The sequence below is a fragment of the Temnothorax nylanderi genome, unplaced genomic scaffold, assembly GCF_030848795.1.
Source record: "Temnothorax nylanderi isolate EJ_2023f unplaced genomic scaffold, tnyl_v1.0 TNYL_tig0017_pilon, whole genome shotgun sequence".
Classification (NCBI taxonomy): Eukaryota; Metazoa; Arthropoda; class Insecta; order Hymenoptera; family Formicidae; genus Temnothorax; species Temnothorax nylanderi.
In genome coordinates this window covers 512,263-534,839 of record NW_027249079.1, presented here as the reverse complement: position 1 = coordinate 534,839, position 22,577 = coordinate 512,263, and the positions used below count along the sequence as shown (strand labels likewise).

Genomic DNA, 22,577 nt, shown 5'->3' with positions numbered 1-22,577 from the left:
ACTTCCACGAACACACATAAATCTCACATATATTTTATAAAAATATCCCCATTTTATTTTTGTGCAATAGTATTCATACTTATAACTAATAAACTTTATTTTACAATGCAACAATCTATACAGATATAAAAATAGCTCGGAATATTCCTATCACTAACAAGAATTGCCTTTCATTACATGTTTTGTACACTTTAGTTATAAAGACTATGAGCAAGTAGCAGTATAGTTTGTCATCTTTGAGTCACCGCATTTTGCGCATTTTTTTTTATTCTTAAGCTATATAAGAGAATATCACAACCTATCGTCATACTCGTATTGCGAAAAAACAATACGATAATCATATCGTCGTACAAAAAAAATGAACAAGTGTATCAATGTAGCCTTACAATAGCGATCACTGAAGACTCTAGCGATAATCACATCCATAAGAAATTAATTTTAACGTGTTAACTGTCTACTGTTATATACAACATGTACATAATAATTGATCAATACTAATACTGAAGAAATCGTTACCAAAAATGGAAAAAAAAGCATAGCGAGAAGTTAGACTTTTCTGTCAGAAGCACGCTCATGGCTCGTCTGATTTCGCATCTAGACATCCGTTCGCTAAGAATCGTACTTCCCGTACGAGTGCTTTCGCAATCGTCGCGTCTGAATCGCGTCATTAGGCACGATTATTAGGATCTAATCTTCGCCGACGGGACAGATCTCTAGGAACTCGATTATAGGCGTGTCGTTGAAAACGGCGAATTGCGTCAGATGGTTTTGTTCGCGAGTCCGCCGCCTCGTAGAAGCGTTAATTGGTAGCTCGTGCCGCTCGGGCCGCGTTTGAAGAAAGCGGTAGATTGGTCGCGATAAGTAGAGAAAGAAAGCCAAACACATAAAACGTCTCTGCCATCGTCGTATATCGTCGGCGAAAGAAATTATGAGGATTACGAGGGACCGCGATTCTCTCGTTTCATCATCATTATCATCATCATCATCGTCGTCGTTCGACTTTCGAGAAGTCTCCGCCTCCGGATGGAAGAACGATGTTTTATTATTATACGACGCGCCCGAAATGCGATTTCCCGCCGCGGAACGGATTGTCAGCAATTGTCGACGAACGTGGCGGTGGATCCGCTGGCGATCTCCGCGTACTCCTGCCTGCCGGTCGAGCAGAGCTTGCTAGAGAAATCCACCTCCCGTTTTCTAAAAGCGGAACAAAGTTATACATATATATATATATATACAAAAAGACGGGGTCATTTTTCTCCGGTCGCGCTCTAGTTGCTCACCCTCTGCCCGGAAGGTCCATGGCGTCCACTCTGACGCTGTTAACGTACAGGCGATCGTTGCACCAGAAGAAGCACAGGGACCTAGGTTGCAGCACGTCCATGTCGTAGACCCAGGACAGCTCGACCCGCCTGATCTTGCCGATGTTGCCGACGGAGCCGGTCGGGTGGGCCACGACCATCCGCGCGGTCGACCCGTGCTCCAGTTTCATGTAACCGCTGCGGGAGAAACAGCCCGTTGAAACGGCAGAAGAAAGAAAATTGAACGGGGGCTATCGAGCACGCGATTGAGCCCGGTCGTAAAATAATTCACGAACACGCGAGCCCGGTCTCTCGCGATCGATGAAATTCGCTCTCGGAACATGCGCGAGAACGGGGAACGTCGCTCTCCGAGCGTTCACGTGGGCCCTATTGTTTACGATCGCGCAGCAGCCGGCCACGCGAAGCGTGAAATTAAATAGCCGATTCTCGGACCGACGTGGGGACGAATGTGGGCTATCGCGGCGATAACGCTCACGATTACTTGCCTGGGCGTGAGGTCCATGTTGCGTATCACGCCTTTGTCGGCGTGGAGAGTGACTTTCATGAAGCCCTGCACCCAGCTCTCCGCGGTCGACGGTCGGGCGAGGTTGATGGTGATTCTATAATGTCTTCCTAAAAGGTGATTACGATCGGTATTAGAGAGTATTTTGAAAGAGAAAGAGAGAGAGAGTGTGTGTGTGTGTGAGAGGGAGAGAGAGATCGGGAGGAATGGCGAGAAGCGATAGGGAAAGAGAGGGAGACGTCGTTCGCTGCTTTTATCGCGGTACGCGCGCGCGGAGAAAGTCGCGTCTCTCTCGCGATAGAGAAAAGCCGCATTGCTCGGTAGATATTCTTCCTCGCATCGATAGCGAGGAATTAACGGACGACTATACAGTTGGGTCGAATAAATCTCGATCGAAATTAACGTTCGTAGCGATAAAAGAGGACTTTTAATCGCGGCTGCTATATATTTTGCACGACACCTTTATAATGCGCCTATCTAAAAGCATGAGAGTACATTGTAATGATGGAAAGCTAATGGGCTCGACGATGTTCTTAAGCAGTTATTACTATTGGGAAAGTTAATAGTTAGCGATTTTTTATTCTACGACGCCGAAATGACTGTCCATCAGCATTAGCATAGTTTTACATACTGGTAGTATCGTACCGCAGATCATATAATCAGCGCGCATTATACTAAAGATATCAAATATGCGAAGAATAGTATGCATTTGAAGCTGAATTTATTCCCATTAATGTCGCTTAAAAACCTGTTCAGCTGCCTCGAATATTCAACGGACACTCACTGCAATACGGATCCTCCTTGCCGGTCATGAAGAAGAACTTCGAGCCCAGCAAGGACGAGACGTCCTGGCCCATGGCCTGGCGCTTCACCAGCGCCGGACTGGTGTCCGCGTGATAGCCCATCACGCCGCAGCTCAGGCTGTTGTTGCTCTTGCAGGAGAAGCACTCGCCCCGTAGAAAGCTCGCGTAGCTCGAGCACTCGTGCGCCACGTACTGGCACTTGGAGTTGATGCTCTCGATGAAGAGCTTGAGCGCGCGCACGTGGTTGCAGGCGACCAGGACGCGCGAGGCCTCCTCGAGGCCCTCCCGTATCAGGGTGAGCGGCAACGACGGCGTGGTGTCGCTCAGATCCGTGCAGCCGGGCTGTTCCTTGCCGTTGTTCGGGTAGAAGTCCAGGTGCCCGCAAGGCTGGCTCATTCCGTACCCTGGAAGGCCTTGCCATGTATACTACGTTAGTTTGGAGAACGTGACCCACGGGGAACGCGATGGCTCCATTTATCAGAGGATTTATCGGAACGACGACTGAATATAAATAAGGATCTTGTCGCGGCGTATCAAAAACTGGTACAACTATTTTTGCTTCCGTATAGTCGAGAGTTTTCTCCTTTTTCTTAATGAGTTCTTGAGCTATGAACTTGAGTTCTGAGCTGACAAGATTTCACAGACTGATAAACCTGATTCCCTTTATAATTCTTTTCATTCGCTAAATTGCACGTATTTTACGATGTCGCAGTTTCAGTCTCGATAGATTGTCGTCTTTTGAATCGTCCTGATCGATCGAGCCTCGCTAGTTCCTCGTTTTACGCACGGACGATCTCGATAAAAAAGTCTATTCGAAGCGCGGTAATGTCCATTGTGCGTCGTTTACCTAAGAAAAATATGCTCTTCCCGTCGGTGTGAATTACGTCCACCAGCCGGGCGTCCGTGTAATCCAGGCGAAGATGGCTCGGCATTCCTTGGAAGTACGGCTCCGCGGGGTCCAGCCCGGTGATGCGTCCGATATTGCCGCCCAATTTCTCGCCCGCGTAGCCAGCCGTGTGGGCACCGAGGCTGTGCCCGATCAAGTGCACGTCGTTCGGGTCCAGGCCGTAATTTGTCTACATTCAACCAGAATGAAGGATAGATGTGTAAATAAAATATTTTGCTACAATCACAGAAGTAAAAATTATTTTCACGTTACGGCGTTGATGTGAATACCGCGTGGTCACTCTTCTTTTTAAATATTACGCTCGTAATATTTAATTTCGGTTGTGCTGAAGATATAATATTATCTGCGGATCTGAATTGAATTATTAGCTTGGAACGTTCCTCACTTGCAAGTGCTTGATGAGATGAGCCAATTCGAGTCCAACCAGCCTCGTGTTCGCCGTCGCTTGGGTATACAGAGGTAGACTCCCGCCTGCCCAGTCGACCACGATAACGTTGTAATCACCGTGCACCAACAACTCGCTCCTCATCTCCTACGGGTATAATTCGAGGATGAAATGATGGCAAAATAATTTTCGCGTGTTGCTTAAGAACTGCGTCTGTCATCAAGTGCAACTGTGTCACTAGGTCGCGTATATTTATTTGAAAACACTGACGCAATGTAGCAGAAAAATACGTTTCTTTACCAATACGTCTAGCCCGCATAATAGACGACGACGGTCGGGACGATGGAGGTGCACGATGTAGGCTAGTCTTTGGTACATGCAATTGGCATTATGAGTATGACAATTTGATTGCGAATACATAACACAAGATTTCAATAGGAGAGTCCGGGATGATAAACGATGAGTATCCATATAGAAATAATAAACTCACCTTGACCCAGTTGCTGAGTGGAGTGTCTATAAAGCCATGAATAATGAATTTGGTTTTTCGTTTAGGATTGAAGTTCGAGTTTTCGATGGACTTATCCTTGGCCACTTTTAATATTTGACCCTGGGAGAAAAAAAAAGACGGGTAAATATTATTAAGCGTACATTCACGTGCCGTAGATCAACAAAGAGTTTATTATTCGAAGAGCTCATTTAAAAACATCAGTTGATTTTAGCTCCTAAACGTGATGCATATATCGCAGCTTTTTGCGAAATCAGCCTTTTTGCAATAAGGCTAGCCTGTTTGCAAAACGGCGAAAAGATAGATCGTTTCTCAGTCATGTGGATTTTTAATTTCAAGTTTTTTTTAATAGACTTGGAGTTAGATTAGTTTTTTTATGCCTGCGGCGGAGCCCCTCCCCCGCCTACATGTGTACTTTCAAGTAAAAAAAAATTGACGAACTGTGCGCAAACGTTTACCGCCGTTTTGCAAACAGGCTATAGCCTTATTGCAAAAAGGCTGCGACACACTGCACATATCCATTTTTTAAAAATTATTATTGCTGAGGAGGACAGATGCGCTAGTAGCAAAAATTACATTCAGAGACAGATGCGTATTTTTTTCTGAAGGAAAAGAATATTAGTAAAAATATCGCGACGTCACGGATTGTATTTGCGAATCATGAAGCAGTGCACAAAAGTATTAATTTTAATTTCACGATTCAGCGATTTTATGCGAGGCGAATGATATACGTTTGCGTGCGCAGTTATGTGGTAGGCATGTGTTGATTTCACCGCGCGTTATGCCGCTGAAACCGCAGCACGATACTTCACACAAACCCGCAGCTCTCTTCCTCCTTGGATATCCATTAATTCATAAATCAGAGATCTTATCATCTTCACGCACGTAAGAATGGCACGCGTGCGCCGTGTTAGCACCATCGTCCGTTCACCGGCACGTGCAGTTTTGTTTAATTAATGAACCTAATTAAGATATCTATGGGCATTGAATATTTACGGCTGATCCCGCTCGCGATAGGAGGCGAGAGTGAGGATACTCCGTCCGGTTATTCTTGTCGCGGGACGGAATCCCGACGGGCTTTTAAATACAATATCTCGATGTGCGCGCGGTTATATATATGCGGAAACGTTTACACCGTATCGGATTTACTAGCCGTGAAATTCTAGTCGCCGATGAATTTCGATCTATCTCATCCAGGTTTCACTTTCGCGTTACGCGCCAAAATGCGAAACGCGCTTTCGAGACGCTCGCCCGTGCCGTGCGACTGTCGTCCGAATAGGATATTTATCCGTCGAAACGTCGAACTTACGTCCAGGGGATTCTTATGCGTGTAGAGGATGAATCTGGTATTGATGACCTCCCGCGGCAACGGGAAAACGTTGAGGGGTCGATGAATGAGGTGGTACCAGCTCCTGGTGATGTTCAGGCAGCCCAGCTCGTCGTAACAGCGCGTCTCGTTCTCGACTGAAAGAAATCGTCCCTTCATTGAGTAATTTCGACTAATTTTTATTCTATGAACCGTATATACCCTACGACGAGAAAAATTTCACAGTTGGCAAAAGATGCGCGCGTGGAAGGCAATAAATCTCAATATATACATACACTACCGTTTAAAAGTTTGGAAGCACTACTTTTTTTAAGAAAAACAGAACTGTGCTAATGTTTCCAAAGAAAAATGTAATATGAGAAACTTTGCTGTCTGTTTTAAGAATTTTACCGAGTGAACATGCTACGCCATTGTTCTGTTATGAAGAAAGAACAAGTTTTCATGATTTGAGTAAAATATATAATTGTTATTTTCATTATTATTATATTTTACTCGAACCATGAAAACTTGTTTAAATGTAAAATTCTTTAAATGAAATCCTTCCTTGAAAAATAAACTATTCAGAAATAGTTAAAACAGACAGTAAAGTTCCTTATATGACATTTTTCTTCGGAAGTATTAGGACCACTGTTCTGTTTTTCTTTAAAAAAATGTGCTTTCAAACTTTTGAACGGTAGTGTATATTTAATATGCGCATATTTCTAATATTGTAAAGGAGAATCGCCCCTTAACGTTACTACGATTGGATCTTCTTTCTAATCTGTCTGTGAATGATAGTTACAAGGCAGCCAAGGTATGTTGACTTCGATCCGATCGCTGCGCGCCCACTGCCAAGGGTCCAGGATTCCGGCGGAGCAGATAACAGGAGTCAATGCGACGAGGAGCAGGACCAACGCTCCTTCGCCGTTGTCGCCGACTCCTCGTCCGTTCATGCCGCTCCTCCTCATCCTGCAAAGAAAAAAAAAATATCCGGCACGGTCGATAACGATTCGCACGACGAAGACACTGTCGCGTACTGATGCGACTCAATCGCGTCGCTGGGGTACACCTATTCACTTTTTTATACTCAGTCGCCAATTAAAATCAGTGCAATCTTCTCAAAACAAGACTATTATCAAAGAGGATTGTTTTGACAGTAAATAAAAATTAATGTACCGAAGATTATTATGAAAACGTTGCGAGCGCACCGGACCACGAACGCGTCGCGAACAAAATTGTTGAACAAACACGACGGCTGGTCTGTCGAGCCAGCATCGAACAAATATCGCGCGTCTCAGGGGGGTTAAATCGCTACTAAATGTTTGAAAGGACGATCACCGAATCTAAAAGCGTCGAGCGCGATATTGGTGGGAGTTGAGCAGCCTTCGATCTTTTGCGACATAATGAGTTGTGTTTAGACTGTTTACAAGAAAGAGGTATTCGACAAGGCTAACCGTGCGCATTTTTGCGTTCAGGTTGCTCGAAGATCCTCTTTATTCGCGAGAAAGAAACGGGATGTTCTCTCTCGATTCGTCTCGCTTCTTAAGAATGGCTCTATTCGGCGACGTCTGGATGTTTGAAAATACATAAAACTCAAGGATTTCAAAATAACGCAAATCCAACGCGTCATGTTCCTGACAATGCATAGTTTATCGAAGTGAGATGTAACGCGAGATAAGTCGACATTAGCAACGTTTGTGTATCTGGACAGGTCTTTGTCTCCTCGGATTGACGTCGTCATAATCACGCGATGTATATGCCGTACCATTATTTGCGCTACGATATTCGCGGCGCGTGTGATGACCATTTGTAATGACATGTTGGCGGCCGCGACAATAGAATGAGGAAGAGGAAGACGAGCCTCGGTTAACGTATTGGACATTTCGATGATATAACCGGCGTACCTAGTATTTACGTGCATCGTTACGAGCCCCGACGTCGTTACTTTTCCGTTTTGTAATAAAGAAAGATCATTAATTGCATATTGTTGAATAATAACATCGTGCAATTGTCGATGCACGAATCGGCGAGTTTCTCGAAGAATTTTCTGCCATCAGAGTGTCGATTCGAGCTGGAACGTTGAAGGAACGATTGTTCTACTTGCAGCCTTCGTCATCTTACGCAACGAGGACGATTATGTCACTCGAGGCGCGAGTATCGACAGTATCGTACCTCATTGAACCTTAGATTACGTCATATGTGTGCATTGCACTTACGTGGAGAGGGTTCACGAGTGCAGGGACATCGGCAGGCTAGAAGCGGCTCCTCGCGAGGAGCGTTATCACGCCGAGTTGCCATTGATGATCGCGCTTTCACCGACCGGCGCGGCGCGGCGACCACCAGGCCGCTCCGGTCATTCGCAGCGGAAAACGCGCGCATTGCACGCCGCGCGCAACACTCGGCGTCACCGCGTCAACCGATTGTCAGTTAAGTGCGCTGTCTAGTAAACAGGCAGATCGCATTGAGTCGTTTGCCGGTTTGTCGGGATCAACGATGTGGTACGAGAGAGTGTTAACATTATTCACTTGCGGAAACGCTGTCGGCTAATAGATGAAATATCTTTATCGCAAAGAAAGAGAACTGATACGGTTTTTTTAACGAAGTTTATACGTGAATTTGCGATCCGCGAGAGCCTCAAAGCGATCGATTTCTGTACAAAGATATAGTGTGTGTATAGGTTGATTTATACACAGAAAAAAAAGAAGTGTCAAATCAACAATTATATACTCGTATATACGTATAAACAATCTATAACCTGGAAATGAGATTATATTTCGTTAAAGAGAAAACTTGCTTGAATGAAGTCGTTAAGAGTCGGATATTCCAACCTGTTGGCGAATTAACTAATAGTTAAGTCAAATGTCTATTTCTGTCTAATTTGAAGAAAAAGGCCATATTTTACCAACAAGTTGGAACAACCGTCGCTTATATAGTAATGTTAAACGAAGTTCAACCAAAAGAAAAAAAAGTTAAAATAAAAAGTTGAAATTCTTACAAGATTATAGATTGTTGCGTATATATAGGAGTATATAAGTTTCGATTTGACACTTCTTTTTTTCTGTAATAGTCTGTAATTTTGTCTGTGTAAATAATTTCCGCTATACATAAGTGAAACAAATATACTTGTCCCATTCTAACTTATTGCACCAGTGTGCATTAGTTCAGCAGTGCAGCAACAGAAAACAGACCTATAATTATTGAATTACTTCTTCTGAAAAAAAAACCCAATATTATACACAGTATCTATTCATTTTATCTATTACAAGCAGTTAAGAGTGTATCATTTACCAATTGGTACTTGTACTATTATAACATCTTTTAAATATTGAAATTCAGTTTGTTAAGTAAAACGGAGCTTATTTACGAATCAACCCAACAAAAGAGAATTAATATCCGATAACATCTCTCTCTCTCTCTCTCTCTCCGTATATCGAAATTAAGACCGGAGCCTTTTATTGCCGTTCAAGGTAAATTATCCGAGTTAATTATATTTTCAGCGATGTGTATCGGAAAAAGGGAGGTGGAGAGACGCGTTTTGGAAGGGACGGAATGTAACAGAAGGGGCAAAGATAATTCGAAACCTGTTGCGGAACGAATATGGGCAGCGCCGCGTGGAATGTCGCGCGGTATTTTCTGCATTCCCCAAACAAGCAGCTGCATACTCGAGCGCGCCCCGGAGCCGGAGTCCTTCTCTCCTGCTGATCGTGTCGACAGGCCGAATTTCAATGAGTCACGCATAACGAACACGAGAACGTGAACGTTGCTCCGCCGCGCCGTGGGGCGCGGAGCGTTTTATTATCCGCCTCTACCGCACGGAATTGTGGCAATTCCGAGGCGTATGCACGTACGCGCGTATATACCGTTTTCGAGCTGTGCGCGCGGGCCGCTCGGTCAACCGCTCACACACGGCCTATTTGCTTTTGTATCACCACTTTCCCTCAACTTCCTAGAGGCGGAATGCTCAAATGTTCGTCGCAATCACTCTCGATCTTTCATATCCGAACGGCTTGAGCGACATTGATGCGATAATTGCCGCGGTATCTAATAGGAGAAGCGCATGTTATAACGTCAATCTCTCATCTTGTTGTTTCTTTATCAATTGCTCGCGTTGCACATGATGGAGATTTTAGCATATAGAATCAAGGTAACGGTCGTGATGGATTTCAATCGAAGTCCCGTTCTTGTTCGTTCAAAAATTACAAATATTGTTTTCGTGCGTTTTTATTGCTTCTCTCATCACAGTACGTGCTCTTGGCTTTCGGAAGTTGTCAGTTGTCACGAGGTGGGCCAGAAAAACCGGTCCATCTCTCTCTCTTTTTTTTTTCTCTCTCTCTCTCTCTCTCTCTCTCTCTCTCTCTCGCGCTTTCTTTCTTTCTCTCAGTCGAGTCCCGCATTTCACCGTTTGCTTCAGGTATTAAATAATTATTATTTCGAAAGCGGGAGAGTGTATATGTAATCGCGGCGCCAGTCGCACAAGGAAAGGAGAGGCGCAACGTTGGCCTCCGTGTAATTGTGGCCCAGATTCGGCGTCCTTCCCTGCGGCAATGCTGTACCACTTCCTGTATATCCCTCGCGCTCTCTCTTTCACTCTTTCTCTCTCTCCCGCCTCCCGTGTGCCTTCATCTGTAACGCGAAGCAATTGCCCCGGCGCGATGCACACATCTTTTTAAATATCCCCGGATTGATTCGCTTCTATATTTTCGCGACTGCGATGACGCAATTATTTTACACTGAATTCCTCGTGGATTTTCAACGGATTGTACGTCGAAGAAATGTTGTCTTCTGCCTCGTCTTACAGATCTTAAATAATGACAGCATTTCTTCGTAAACGAGAATCTTTCGCGAAACTCTGGACGATTCTATCTTCTTTCTTGTCTCTTTTTTTCGCCGGTACATTTCCGCAGAAAACCTCTCTTACGCGGGCACGAGGTGTGACTGATTGTACAGGAAGCGCGTATCGCACGTTCTTTTTGTCGTTCCGCGAAAACGCCGCATTCTTCAGTGCGTGTCCCCGCGCACTCGCCAAGCGCATTTTTGCGACACGCGACACACGGCATTTTCACCGCTTTTTTTGTAAATCCACAGATTCGCGTGCCGCACGAGAAGCGTGTGCGGCGTGCGAGATCTTGAACTTGAAAGGTCGAATCGCGCTTACATAATCCCGATTAGAAATAATGAGTTACCGCATCACACTTGCGATTTTTGTAAGAGTGTATAACATTGGGCATGTCCTTCATTAAACAAATTCGTATCTGATTGAATGATCTGAACAATGTTGAGAAAATTTAAAAGAATCTGAATAATATTTTGAATAATGTTTTGAATAATAAAAAATGTTGAAATCTTTGTACGAGGTGAAAGACCGCGCGACGGGCACATTCCTGTTCAATCTACAGCTATTAAAGTGTAATTTACATTTCGATCTTGTTGAATATTCATCAATTAGGCATTTTAATCTATCACGTTTCCTTATCCAAAAATTCTAATTGACGAATTCCAGTCGAACTTCTCGATAGGCGCGAAATATCAATGACTTACAATGACTTATTCGCGTTTCAACGAAGGACACCGTTTTGAAACCGGGACGAAAGTCAAGTTAAGTTAAGTCGTATAAAGAAAGCGTGGGACGGCGTCATCGTTATCGTCATGACCTAATCCAATCTCCGAGACGCGACAGGAGAAATTCTTCTTCCGATCCTTTTGCTTACGCGCTACGTAATCGCACCTTTCGTTCTACCCTCTCTCTCTCTCGCTCCCTCGTGGTCGCTCGTATTTTTATGCGTTCTTCTCTCGCGCGTTGCGCAACACGCCGCGCGTGGCCGCAAATTCGTGCGGGGCCCCGGCATAAATTTCACTGTCTCGTCTCATCTCGGCTCGGCACGGCTTCGCGTGTTTAACTCGCGCGTCGCGTCGTCACGACGATAACTCAAAAACAATTTCTACCGCCCCACTTCTGTTTGTGTGCCCGACGTAATCAAGAGGTATATCGCGTAATTCGGCGAACCAAGTACTCGTTTTCAGCGATCACGTACGGAGAATCTTCCTTTTCTCCCCGGGAGGCTCGCAATCGCGCGGTGTGCAATAAAGGTTCCGTGTGATTAAAAAGAAGCCGGATGAAAATCCGACGAAATCGAGGAAGTTAGTTAGTCGGTGGGAACGTGACACACACGAGCATTACGCGTTTCGACAGGCTTTACGACTTGCGCAAGAAACCGCGGGCGATAATAATACTGTCACCTCTCCGCGGCCGTTCCAAAAGAGTAAAGACAGACGTCTTGAAACGGATATCCAATTATTTCGCGCCGCACGGTTACAGATCTCCGCGGTTAATTGAATTATGTGAGAGCCACGTAATTGCGTCCTTGCGCGATCGAAAACCGCAAAACTTTGCGCGGCCGTTGTTTCTTCCGCGCGTTCGGGCACTCGTGAAGAAAGGAAGAAAGGAAGACGCTTCTTCGCGCGCGCGCGCTTCAGCGGAAATTGAGTTTTACGCGCGCACTAATATATATCTCCACGGTGCGCGATTATTCGACGCTAAATCGGCGTTATTTATCGTCGTTAAATCGGAAAGCGGTCTGGCGTACCGCGCGGTGAAACGCGCTCGCGAGTACGGAAGTACGCGTCGCGCGTCCGCCGTCATTTCGGCGAAGTCCAGCTGTTCCTTTCTTCCTTCCTTCCTTCCTTCCTTCCTTCCTTCGTCGCCTTACGGCGACTACGCGCTTAATTGCCGCGACAGGTCGCTTTCTTCGTGCCGCGCGTCGCGAAATCTAATCTCGCAACACTTGGGTGATTCGGTATTCACGGTTGCGCGAGTTTCTTCCCCGCGTCGTATAACGCGTGCTTCAACAGTCGCAGTGACGTTGTTAACGATAACGTTCTTGCGGCGCAATTAACGAGATTATGCGAAATCCTGACGTACGAGTCGTTCAACCCGGAATACGGGGATCCTTTCCTGACATTTACGATTATTTTTCCGCCTCGCGCGCCGATACAGCGAAGTGTAGTTTAGCATTGCAGATAAGCGTAGATGACGGAGAGAAAGAAAAAGGAAGACATCTCGTTTAAACGTTGAATCTAAGATAATATGTATTCAAGAGAATTTACATAACGATATATATGCATGTATAACTAGTTACTAGTTATTTAATGGAAAGTTATTAATTATTGCTTGCTCGTAATATCTCACTGTTAAATATTAAAGGAGGAAATTTAAACCAATATCTTGAGTTAAATAACATTTTGTTATTTTTAACTATCATGTGTGTCGAAATTTATTATTTCAACACAAAACAGTATTATTTTAGCTCCATTGGTTTAGTTCAATTGACATTGTTTTAGTTGAATTAACGGCATACTAAATTGGAGCAGTGGTGACCTACAGGAATGATTAAAAATGACTCAAATTGAATATAATTTAACACTACGAATTTAACAGTGCTGAAGAAGATAAAAATTTTCATCAAGATTTTTAATTAATAGAAAACAATAGATGGAACAGTGCTAAATTATACTTAATTTGAGTCATTTTTAATCATTCCTATAGATCGCCACTGCTTCTACTCAATATATCGTTAACTTAACTAAACCAATAAAGTAAAAATAATACTGTTTTGTGTTAAAATAATAAATTTTGACACACATGGTATTTAAAAAATAACAAAACGTTACTTTAACTCAAGGTATTGATTTAAATTAATTTAAATTTCACCTTTTAATATTTAACAGTGAAGACGCGTCTTGTTATTTCCTCCGTTCTTCGAACGAGAATCGCTGCCTTCCAGATTCAGATTGTTAGAGAATTGAGAATTGAGAATTGAGAATTGAGAATTGAGAATTGAGAATTGAGAATTGAGAATTGAGAATTGAGAATTGAGAATTGAGTATTGAGAATTGAGAATTGAGAATTGAGATTTGAGAATTGAGAATTGAGAATTGAGAATTGAGGATTGAGAATGGAGAGTTTAGAATTACTGAGTAGTTTAATTTATGGAATCATGTTACTGTACAGATTAAATTATTTAATTAATAGAGATCCTGTATTAATTCTTAATTATTCACTGGCGACTCAAGCTCTCTGGTTTTGTTTTTAAATTATTTAAGATTCTTTAGATTCTTAAGATTCATGGTGAAATAATAAATTAGTCATGATTTAATTCTTACTAGAAGGAAGAGGTGATATCTATTTGTCGTAATTAGATTCCTTTTACCAGTGCAATTGTTATTCGCGAGCCGATAATTTTTGTGGTAGTTATATAATGTACAATGTATTTTTTCGGATATTTCCTTCCCGTCTTTCTTTTCCCGCGTGCTCACGCGTCGCGTCGCACACTCACCGTCACGATTGATAGCTTTCCAACGATCGGCCTTTACACTGACCTACATACCTGGCGTAACACAACAGCACTCGGCTGGTGTGCACTCGCGGAATCAAAGTAGAGGCCGGTCGCCTTGCAATCACGCCGTGCACTCACGCGTATACGCATAGGGCTGAGGCTCGTTCACGCGCGTCTCTCGCGGCGTACATTACGACCTCGCGGAGATGGACGCGACGCGGACGGCACCTCGCTTGGCGGTGAAGTTTAATGCGCACCGTTGCACAAGCGTTAAAATGAGGAACGCTCGGGACACCGGTGCAGTGGCACGGTGACGCAGCTCTCGGTTGCGAGAAAACCTCTCGGTGAAATTCTCCTCGACGCAACACGCCGCGCTTAACGCGGTATCCGGGACACGCGTTGCACTTTGTAACGTTATGCCACGCGTGTTACACGGAGATCTCGCGATTATCAAGTCTTTAAATGGTGTTAAATAAGACGTAATCGTGAGTGACACCTCGCATCTCGTATTTAAATAATATTGTATAATATTAGTATAATAATAAGTATCGTACTCTTCTGGTATTTTACCTGTATTACATGGAAGATGTGTTTGTCTCTTCGGGTTTATTTTTAAACGGCAGATTGCACGGGGTCAACATTCGCGAGAAAAAATTTTGCGATATACAGGGTGTATCATAAGTCACGCCCCATCTCTGAAGAATGAATTGACGAAGTCAAAATAAGTCGAAAATATAGGATAACGAAATTACGTTTGAGCCTTCTTCAAAGAGTTACGATCAAATAATTTCTAAAGTATACATCTACTTCTAATCTAAAAATAGTACTTCTTTAGTATAACTTCTAAAGTAGAAACTTTCAATAAATATTTAATTTCTTGTTATAAAAACAATTACAAACTTTTAATTCAAATAAAAATAATAATCTAAATAAAATTTTCGATTATTTTATTGTAACTCTTTAAAGAAGTCTCAAACGTAATTTTATCATTCTTCATTTTCGACTTATTTTGATTTCGTTAAGTCATTCTCTGGAGATGGAACGTGACTTATATACACCCTATATATCCATCTAATTAAAACGCAAATTGAAATTCGGAATCAATTGGAAACAAAGTCAATGGAACTCGGGAGTTTTCATGACGATGTTAACGCAAATCTTGAAGGTTTCACGCCAGGAATTCGCTCCCATGTCCTGGTCTGCAATAAGTGCTTTAAGCCTTAAGCCGTAAGAAAGAGTTGACCAATCACAGTGGAATGTGAGGAGAATACTCGACTGTGATTGGTCAATTTATTACGGCTTAAGGGTTAAATACCCTTAAAGCAAGGTTGTAGACCAGCACTTATGCCGCTCTAGTTAGATAATCGTCGTGTTTTGTACTTACGGGAAGGGTCAACACTCGGGGTCACCGATTTTGTCAAAATTTTACTAAAATGTAGTATTGATATAGAAGTGACAAATGCTGTACGGAGACGATGCGCTTCTCAACCGTTGCCGAGAAATCGCGATGTACTTATATTACAGTATACATCATATACAATATATTTATTATTATTATTATTACTTTTAGACAAAAAAATGTTTATGATTATAATTTTAAAACTGTGCATAAAATGTTCGTAAAATATTAGCGATTTTGAAAGTAAATAAATATATATATATATATATTGGCGGGGATATTTACATAATATTAAAAAAATTGTATGTATATTTATTGGTTTATTTATTAGTTTTGTATAGGTATAAAAAAAAGGTTACAATAAAAAAAGGCGTACAAAAAGAGAATATTATAATAAAATGATTGCGATTATTCGTCGTCTTGCTCTGTAACTTTACAAACTTTAGAGTGATTGAAATAAAAAAAAAAGTGAAACATAGAACTGACTTACACCAAGCACACTTTATAAATCCAATTTTTTCGCAAGCACATTTTGTTTTTAATAATGAGACAGGAAAACACACGTCATTAACATTCAAAAAGCTCGGCCGTTCGCTCGTCAGTTTTGATGCAAACCATGCGTATTTAATCATAAGTGAAAATACCGGAGCATTTAACTGATGCAATATTAAAGAGTGAATTTTTATAACATCTTCACGAGATGCTATTTCTCTTTTTTCTTGTAGTAATATAGGAGCCTTTTTTTATTGTAACCTTTTTTTTATACCTATACAAAACTAATAAATAAACCAATAAATATACATACAATTTTTTTAATATTATGTAAATATCCCCGCCAATATATATATATATATTTTTATTTACTTTCAAAATCGCTAATATTTTACGAACATTTTATGCACAGTTTTAAAATTATAATCATAAACATTTTTTTGTCTAAAAGTAATAATAATAATAATAAATATATTGTATATGATGTATACCGTAATATAAGTACATCGCGATTTCTCGGCAACGGTTGAGAAGCGCATCGTCTCCGTACAGCATTTGTCACTTCTATATCAATACTACATTTTAGTAAAATTTCGACAAAATCGGTGACCCCGAGGATTGACCCTTCCCTTGTTAGTTACAGAAGAAGCCGTTACTTCACCTCGTACGGTTTCATCCGGCGCAAAGGTGTTCGCGGGAAAGATTAACTTTTTTTGCAGCTGGTGCTTGCTCTAGCGTGTTTTTCTCTCGAACGTAATTGATTTTCGAGCGCGATTGCAGCTGGCTCTCCGGTCAACGTAATACGTTCGACCGAATTCTTTCGATGTCGACACTGGGTTTCATCAGGGCACATACTTATTATGAAACTTTTTGGAATGGATTCTTTGTTCCGTTTTCCCTCTAACAACATAATAGAGATTTAAGAAACTAGGAAACTAAGCAATTCCGGTTGGAATCCATTCCGAAAGGTTCCATCATACGTTTAGGATCAGATTTTATTTTCTGTACCCGTAAAGCCAAGATTTGAAGTTTGAATTTCGTGAAGACTCCATGTAAAATCAATGATCTAAAATTCTAAAATAATTAGTCTTTTTTTTATATTTTGATATTGATATTTTTAGTATTTTATTGATAATTATTTTGTGATGTCTATTTACTGACGTTTTGGAATATTAATGTTTACGCGATATATATCCAATTAAACGATATATATATATATATTTGAAATTTTCTTTTATTGGAAAATGATATATTTCTCTAAAACAAAAAAATAATTAATTGCGAAGAGATACTCAATAAATATTATATCTCCAAACGCATTTTTTACGACCGTGAACCCAAGGTCCGTTAATAAATCTTCCGCTTTTCACGTGGAATTTTCTCTCGCAATTAAGCGTATTCGTCGCGAACGAGTTCTCGTCCGACTAATTACTCTCTAGTTCGAGAAGCTATCGGCGTACGCCGCGATTTCCTCCGGCGTCTTTCAACTTCTTCGATAAATCAATGCACTGCAAACGTATACCATCATAGTTTCACCTTGCGACCTGCCGTAGCCGTAGCGGAAATTCAATGTCGTGACATTTGCGCGCGGGGTACTCGGATAACATATGTCTCGGAATAGAACTTTATTTTCCAATTTACGTTTCAATTCGCAGTTTGTCGGAAGCGTGCGGTTTCTGCGGTATCTCGTATAATAGCGAATCCGTTGAGCGTTCAAGACAATTACCGCTGGTAATTAGCATAGATGAGGCACGACAAAGCCGCATTCTCACTAACTATCGCGTTTAAGACGATCGACTAATCTCGCCTAATTATTCTATCGCCCAATTAATTCGTAATTAACACGTCGGAATCGCGGAACGACGATCCCGCCAATGGGATCGTTCAGCACGTATCGCCGCGATCGACAATCACCTCTAATCCTCTCGCTCTAACAATTCCGCTCTAACGAGGGGCCTAGCGGACGCGGAAGCGGCGGATGCGCGCTCACGAGAGATGCGCCTGGCAATCGGGAATGCAGGTGCAGCGCGATATGCGGACGGACGGCGATCGCGAAAGTTGCAGCGTCGAGTTTCTATACGTAATGACTCCGCGCCATGTGCTCGCGCGAATCGCGATTTTTTTTTCTCTCTCCGCTCAACATTTCTCCGCCTCTCTCGCACCGCGACGATCTCGCGCGGTTACCCGCTCTCGCCCGTCGCCGGCGATCACGATTAAGCGCTTCAATGTCGCGTGCGCGCGTGTTCCGCTCTTCTTCTCTGTTCATCGATAGCGGCGAGATCGTGGGAGAGAAAGAGAGGAAGGCGAAAAATAACGCGGGAAGACCGCGCGTCGGCCGGTCGTGAGGAGCAAATAATCGGTTGTCGAGGTGTCGCGATTAGGGGCCCGTTGTGACGACAGAATAAAGAAGGGAGGCGTGTTAGGGTCGGCATAGAATATAGAGGAAATGACATGAGGAAATGCATTTCGTTCTCAGGCACTGAGGGTTCTACACTCTACAATTTTGCATTGATTTATCCAACTTTACGACGTTTGGCGCAAAAATTTCCGGCTGCAGTTTTCTATCGGGTCCGCGGTATACGCGCGTGAGTGATAATTTATGACGGCACCGCCGCGCCGCGTTTCCGCAGGCTCGCCGTTATAAGCGAGCCGTCGAAATACGCCGTAAGTCGAGACGTAAGTCGTTTTCACGGTTTTCAAGCCGCTTAGCTCGTGCCGACACGCAGTCCGCGCTTTTGCGCGATTTAGTGGGGAAACGGCGTATTCTTGCGGAAGTGCCGAGGACGCAGAGGAAACGCGCGCCGCCCGTATGTGTACAATCGTCCGTACGCAATCGTTTTTTCCCGGTTTACCGTTGTTGCATAAGCGACCGCGAGTGTCCTTTGCGAGTCGCGCGATGACAGATACCGATCGGCGCGCGCGCGCGGAGAGATCAGCGAAAGATCGACGCTTGCGACATCGCACGCGATTTGCACCGCGTTATGCAACGCGGCACTTGCACTGGTTCTTGCAGCCCGCTGCGTTTCTTGCGATAAGCTGTAAAATCTCGCGTGGCGAACGTTTTAATTTTCTCAACACATTTTGCGTCTGTTGCAATCGAGAAGGGAAATTCGCCGAGGAAAATCACGATGTTGACTAGCGTGTATCCCGTTCTAAATTTATGTCGCTCGGTTTCGTACCTCGCATGACACGATGGAATTATCCATTTAAGTTCCGCGGCTAATGGCGAAATAGCTCCGGATAATCGACGAAATTGTAGTCATTCCGCGATGAAATGGCAAGGTCGTACGTACGTCGATTCTAATGAAACGTTTCTATATTTGAAAAGGCCGGAAACATCTGTCTGGGGGAAGAGGCCGCGATCGTTTTCTCAGATAACGAGAGAATAATTTTCCTAAACGATCGAATGGTCGATCTCGCGCACTCGCGCACTCGTCCGTGGCACCGAAGCGTGTAATACTCGTGACTGCGTTTTACACATTCGCCGCCGACTTATTTCATTGTGCTGCTATATTCGCGGTATATTTCGAGAAACCTCCTTTCATTTTTTTCTGAAAGATCATCACACAGAAATCAAATCAAGATTTATACATATACCCGTTTATTCTAGGGCTGTTACCCTTCGACAGTTCTGAAGCTTCGAAGTTAATTTCGAACCTTCGAATAATGTATTTATGACATAAGAGTCATAATGGCAACATTAGAAATTTTATTCGGATTTTGTCATATAATTTTATAAACTATTGCTATTATCTTAAATTAATAATTGTATAATTTTGATTCTCCAAATCTCCGAAGCTTCGAAGTTTGAATATCGAACCTTTCGAAGCAAATCACCAGCCCTAGATACGCAAGAATCTAGAATCTTAAAATGAGATACGAAGAAAACTTGGTTGAATAAAGTCATTTATATAATTCAACCAAGAAAAAAAAGTTGAAATTCTTATAAGAAAATTATAGATTGTTGCGTATATGTATACGAGTATATAAATTTTTATTTGACACTTCTTTTCTTCTGGGCACGAAAACGCAGATTTGTAGGAAGAATATTTAGAATTGCTTCGCTCGCAGTAAGGACTCCACGTACGTCATTAAATAAATTTGCAAACGTCGTTAGATCACAACCATTATTTTCGTTTCGTTTACTCTGCGTCTCGATGCCTTGGACCGTGGTTCAAAGATTCTCAAAGATTTTTAACTTCTATCCGGGACTTTCATCTCTCGCTGCTGGAGACGGAGGGCGGAATCGATCTATGCAAACTTGTCGACGCGGCGAATGTTTAACGACGGCTAATCATATCCCACGTACGCTGCAATTATTTCGTGCGGCGCGCACGACGCGCGAGCTGACTTGAACGCGAAAGAAAGGAAGAAAGCGGAAGTAAATGCATTCTCGCGGGGCATGTGATTAGAGACACTCGAGCTAATCGATAATGTACGCTGCGCAAGTTCGGCGATCGGGATTTCCGCACGACCTCGAACTTCCTTTTCCTTATAGGAATCGTGGTGTCGCGATCGAGACGTCGCTGCAGCCAATTTACACGATGCAGCGTGCAGCTCCATAGCTTCGGGGCACGGGGCTAGATCGGTTCGGTGTGATTTGCGGTGGTAGGCCCGCGTGCAGGCGTGCACGCCTACGTTAGACGTAGGCTTGTCCGGAGAAAGTTCTCGTTACTCGCTTACAACTCTATCTATAGCTGCCGTTCTTTCCCTCGTCGCGCACGCACACGTTTCCGAAATCTTTCAAGCTAACGCGAGAGTGCTCTCGGAACGATCGCTCTTCTCGTGAATTAACTACGACGGTCTCTTGCGAGTTCAGCTCTGTAGTCTGTAAATCAGTGACTCCGAAATTTTTTGAGATGCATCCTGGTGTTGCGAACGATAAACAGATATCGATTGAATCGAGCTCTTCTATGCCGAAATGATGAAATGGATTGTTAAATTTTATTTAGAAGGAAAAAAGGAAGTTTTATATGAAGTTTATAGGAATGAAGCGCTTGTTCTAGTATTCTATATTGCAGACACAAGTCCATGCGCAAATCTTAATCTGAAAAGAATAGTTTTCCGAACATCACCGACACGCCGCCGGCGAATAAATCGTGTTGCAGCACTGCTTAAAAAGCGGCGCGATTGGACATGCATCGTGATTTCGAACACGTGTTCTGAATCGGAATCGTCTTAAGAGCGACGCACTCATGCGTCGCGTAAACGGTGTTTTCCAACGCGACATGAGTGGTTAAGCGTCTAAGAAAGTGAGTTGTGACAAATGTAATAAAATAACGATATTAGGAATTAAAACGATATTTTATGTATATCTAAATTGATCTGAATGAATTACACTTCTGATTCGCATGTATACCGGGTGACTCATATAATTAAGCCATTATTTCGTCAAGGTCGTGATAGCGATGTAACTGTTCAAAATATTTTACAGCAGAAAAGAATCTTTGCGAATTTGTTATCTTAAAAATGAAAAACATATAATTTTGGAAAGTTTATAATATTCTTAATTATTTGTTGTTTTTTTTGCTTACTTCGATTGTTTGCAAAATTTATTGCAAGAAATAAATGTGGATATCGTTTACCGGTCGCACTAAAATTAAGATTTATTGTTTTATAGTTGTAAAAATATTTTTCAATCGTGTATATATGCTCGTGCGCTGTTCATCGCTTGACTTCACACGACGTTCAAGCCAATGTTTCTCTTCCATCCCAGCAGGTCGCGCGTATTCGGTTTGGTTTTAAACATCAGTACGACGAATTCGCGCGAATCAACTCACATTTTCGCAGCCGTTCTCTCATGTCACGCGTCCGTCCTGTCGTCTATCGATCCATCGCAGAAATCGTCGCGTGTATCCACGTGGTCTTCGTGAGCTGCGTGCTCGAGGCTTCGCATTACCCTCGCGAGCCGCCCTGTAGAATCAGCCGTATTCGACACGGTGTTTCTGCCGACGACCCTAATGCGGAAATCTGCCTTCGTTACCTCGTTCCTTCGCAGGCACGAGCGGCGAACGGCGAGGGAAAATGTGCGAGCCGCCGCTCGTTTTTCGTTGGCGCACTCGGGAGAGGAACGGAACGTTGCGCGGTGAGAGGCCGGCGCTCGACTGCTCCTCGAATGCACGGCGGATTCACAACCTGCTCCGGAATACCTGCCTGCCCACCACCGGGTATAGACTACCAGGTGTCGGGGGTTCATTCGGGGGTACGTGAAGGGTCCCGTCGGATCTCGCTGAGCGCGAACCTCGGGGGGGGGGGAGGTCCCCGTTATTTCCTCACGTCAAAACTGAGAGAGGGAAAGACGAGGGAAAATTACCAATACTAAATTACCTCGCTTATTAAAGACCAAGATGTAAAACGAGCCAATCTACGGTCAAAGACGCGGCGATAGAAAACGTGAAGTGAATGCGGAACTTACGAGTGCCGCGCGCGGCAATGACTTTGGGATAAATGATATATTATTTCCTGTTTATGCTTTTTCAGTTCGTTAATTCCGTGTCTTTTACTTTTTGATAGCACGCTTATTTCAAGTTTGTGATAGGCATTCGAGTATGCGCCGAGGACCATTATGAATAGAAAGTTTTAATTTTTTTTTTTTCAAGTAATCCATCGGAACGGTCTGATAA

The 22,577-nt window shown here is 43.0% G+C and overlaps 1 protein-coding gene across 3 annotated transcripts; it reads right to left on the bottom strand.

Moving 5' to 3' along the window:
- Nucleotides 1-72: 72 nt before the first annotated feature.
- LOC139768598 (pancreatic triacylglycerol lipase-like) lies at nt 73-22,477 on the bottom strand. Of its 3 annotated transcripts, none has more exons than XM_071698937.1 (10): nt 21,735-22,477; nt 6,533-6,699; nt 5,734-5,888; nt 4,407-4,526; nt 3,917-4,063; nt 3,472-3,700; nt 2,606-3,037; nt 1,805-1,931; nt 1,281-1,496; nt 73-1,194 (listed from the first exon to the last, which is right to left on the bottom strand). In XM_071698937.1, coding segments are annotated over exons 1-10 (1,698 nt in total). In that variant the 5' UTR covers nt 21,737-22,477; the 3' UTR covers nt 73-1,091. The 3 variants fall into 3 exon arrangements, with proteins under 3 accessions (XP_071555038.1, XP_071555040.1, XP_071555039.1); XM_071698939.1 differs by having other exon boundaries at nt 2,606-3,028; XM_071698938.1 differs by lacking the exon at nt 21,735-22,477 and having other exon boundaries at nt 6,533-7,548.
- Between the last annotated feature and the right edge of the window lie 100 nt (nt 22,478-22,577).

Excerpts from the sequence above, each read along its gene's own strand:
- LOC139768598 (XM_071698937.1), bottom strand. Across the intron at positions 5,889-6,532 it reads CAACATACCTTGGCTGCCTT|TCGAGAACGAGACGCGCTGT; the intron begins GTAACTATCATT and ends GATTTCTTTCAG. Across the intron at positions 3,701-3,916 it reads ATCTCATCAAGCACTTGCAA|ACAAATTACGGCCTGGACCC; the intron begins GTGAGGAACGTT and ends GGTTGAATGTAG.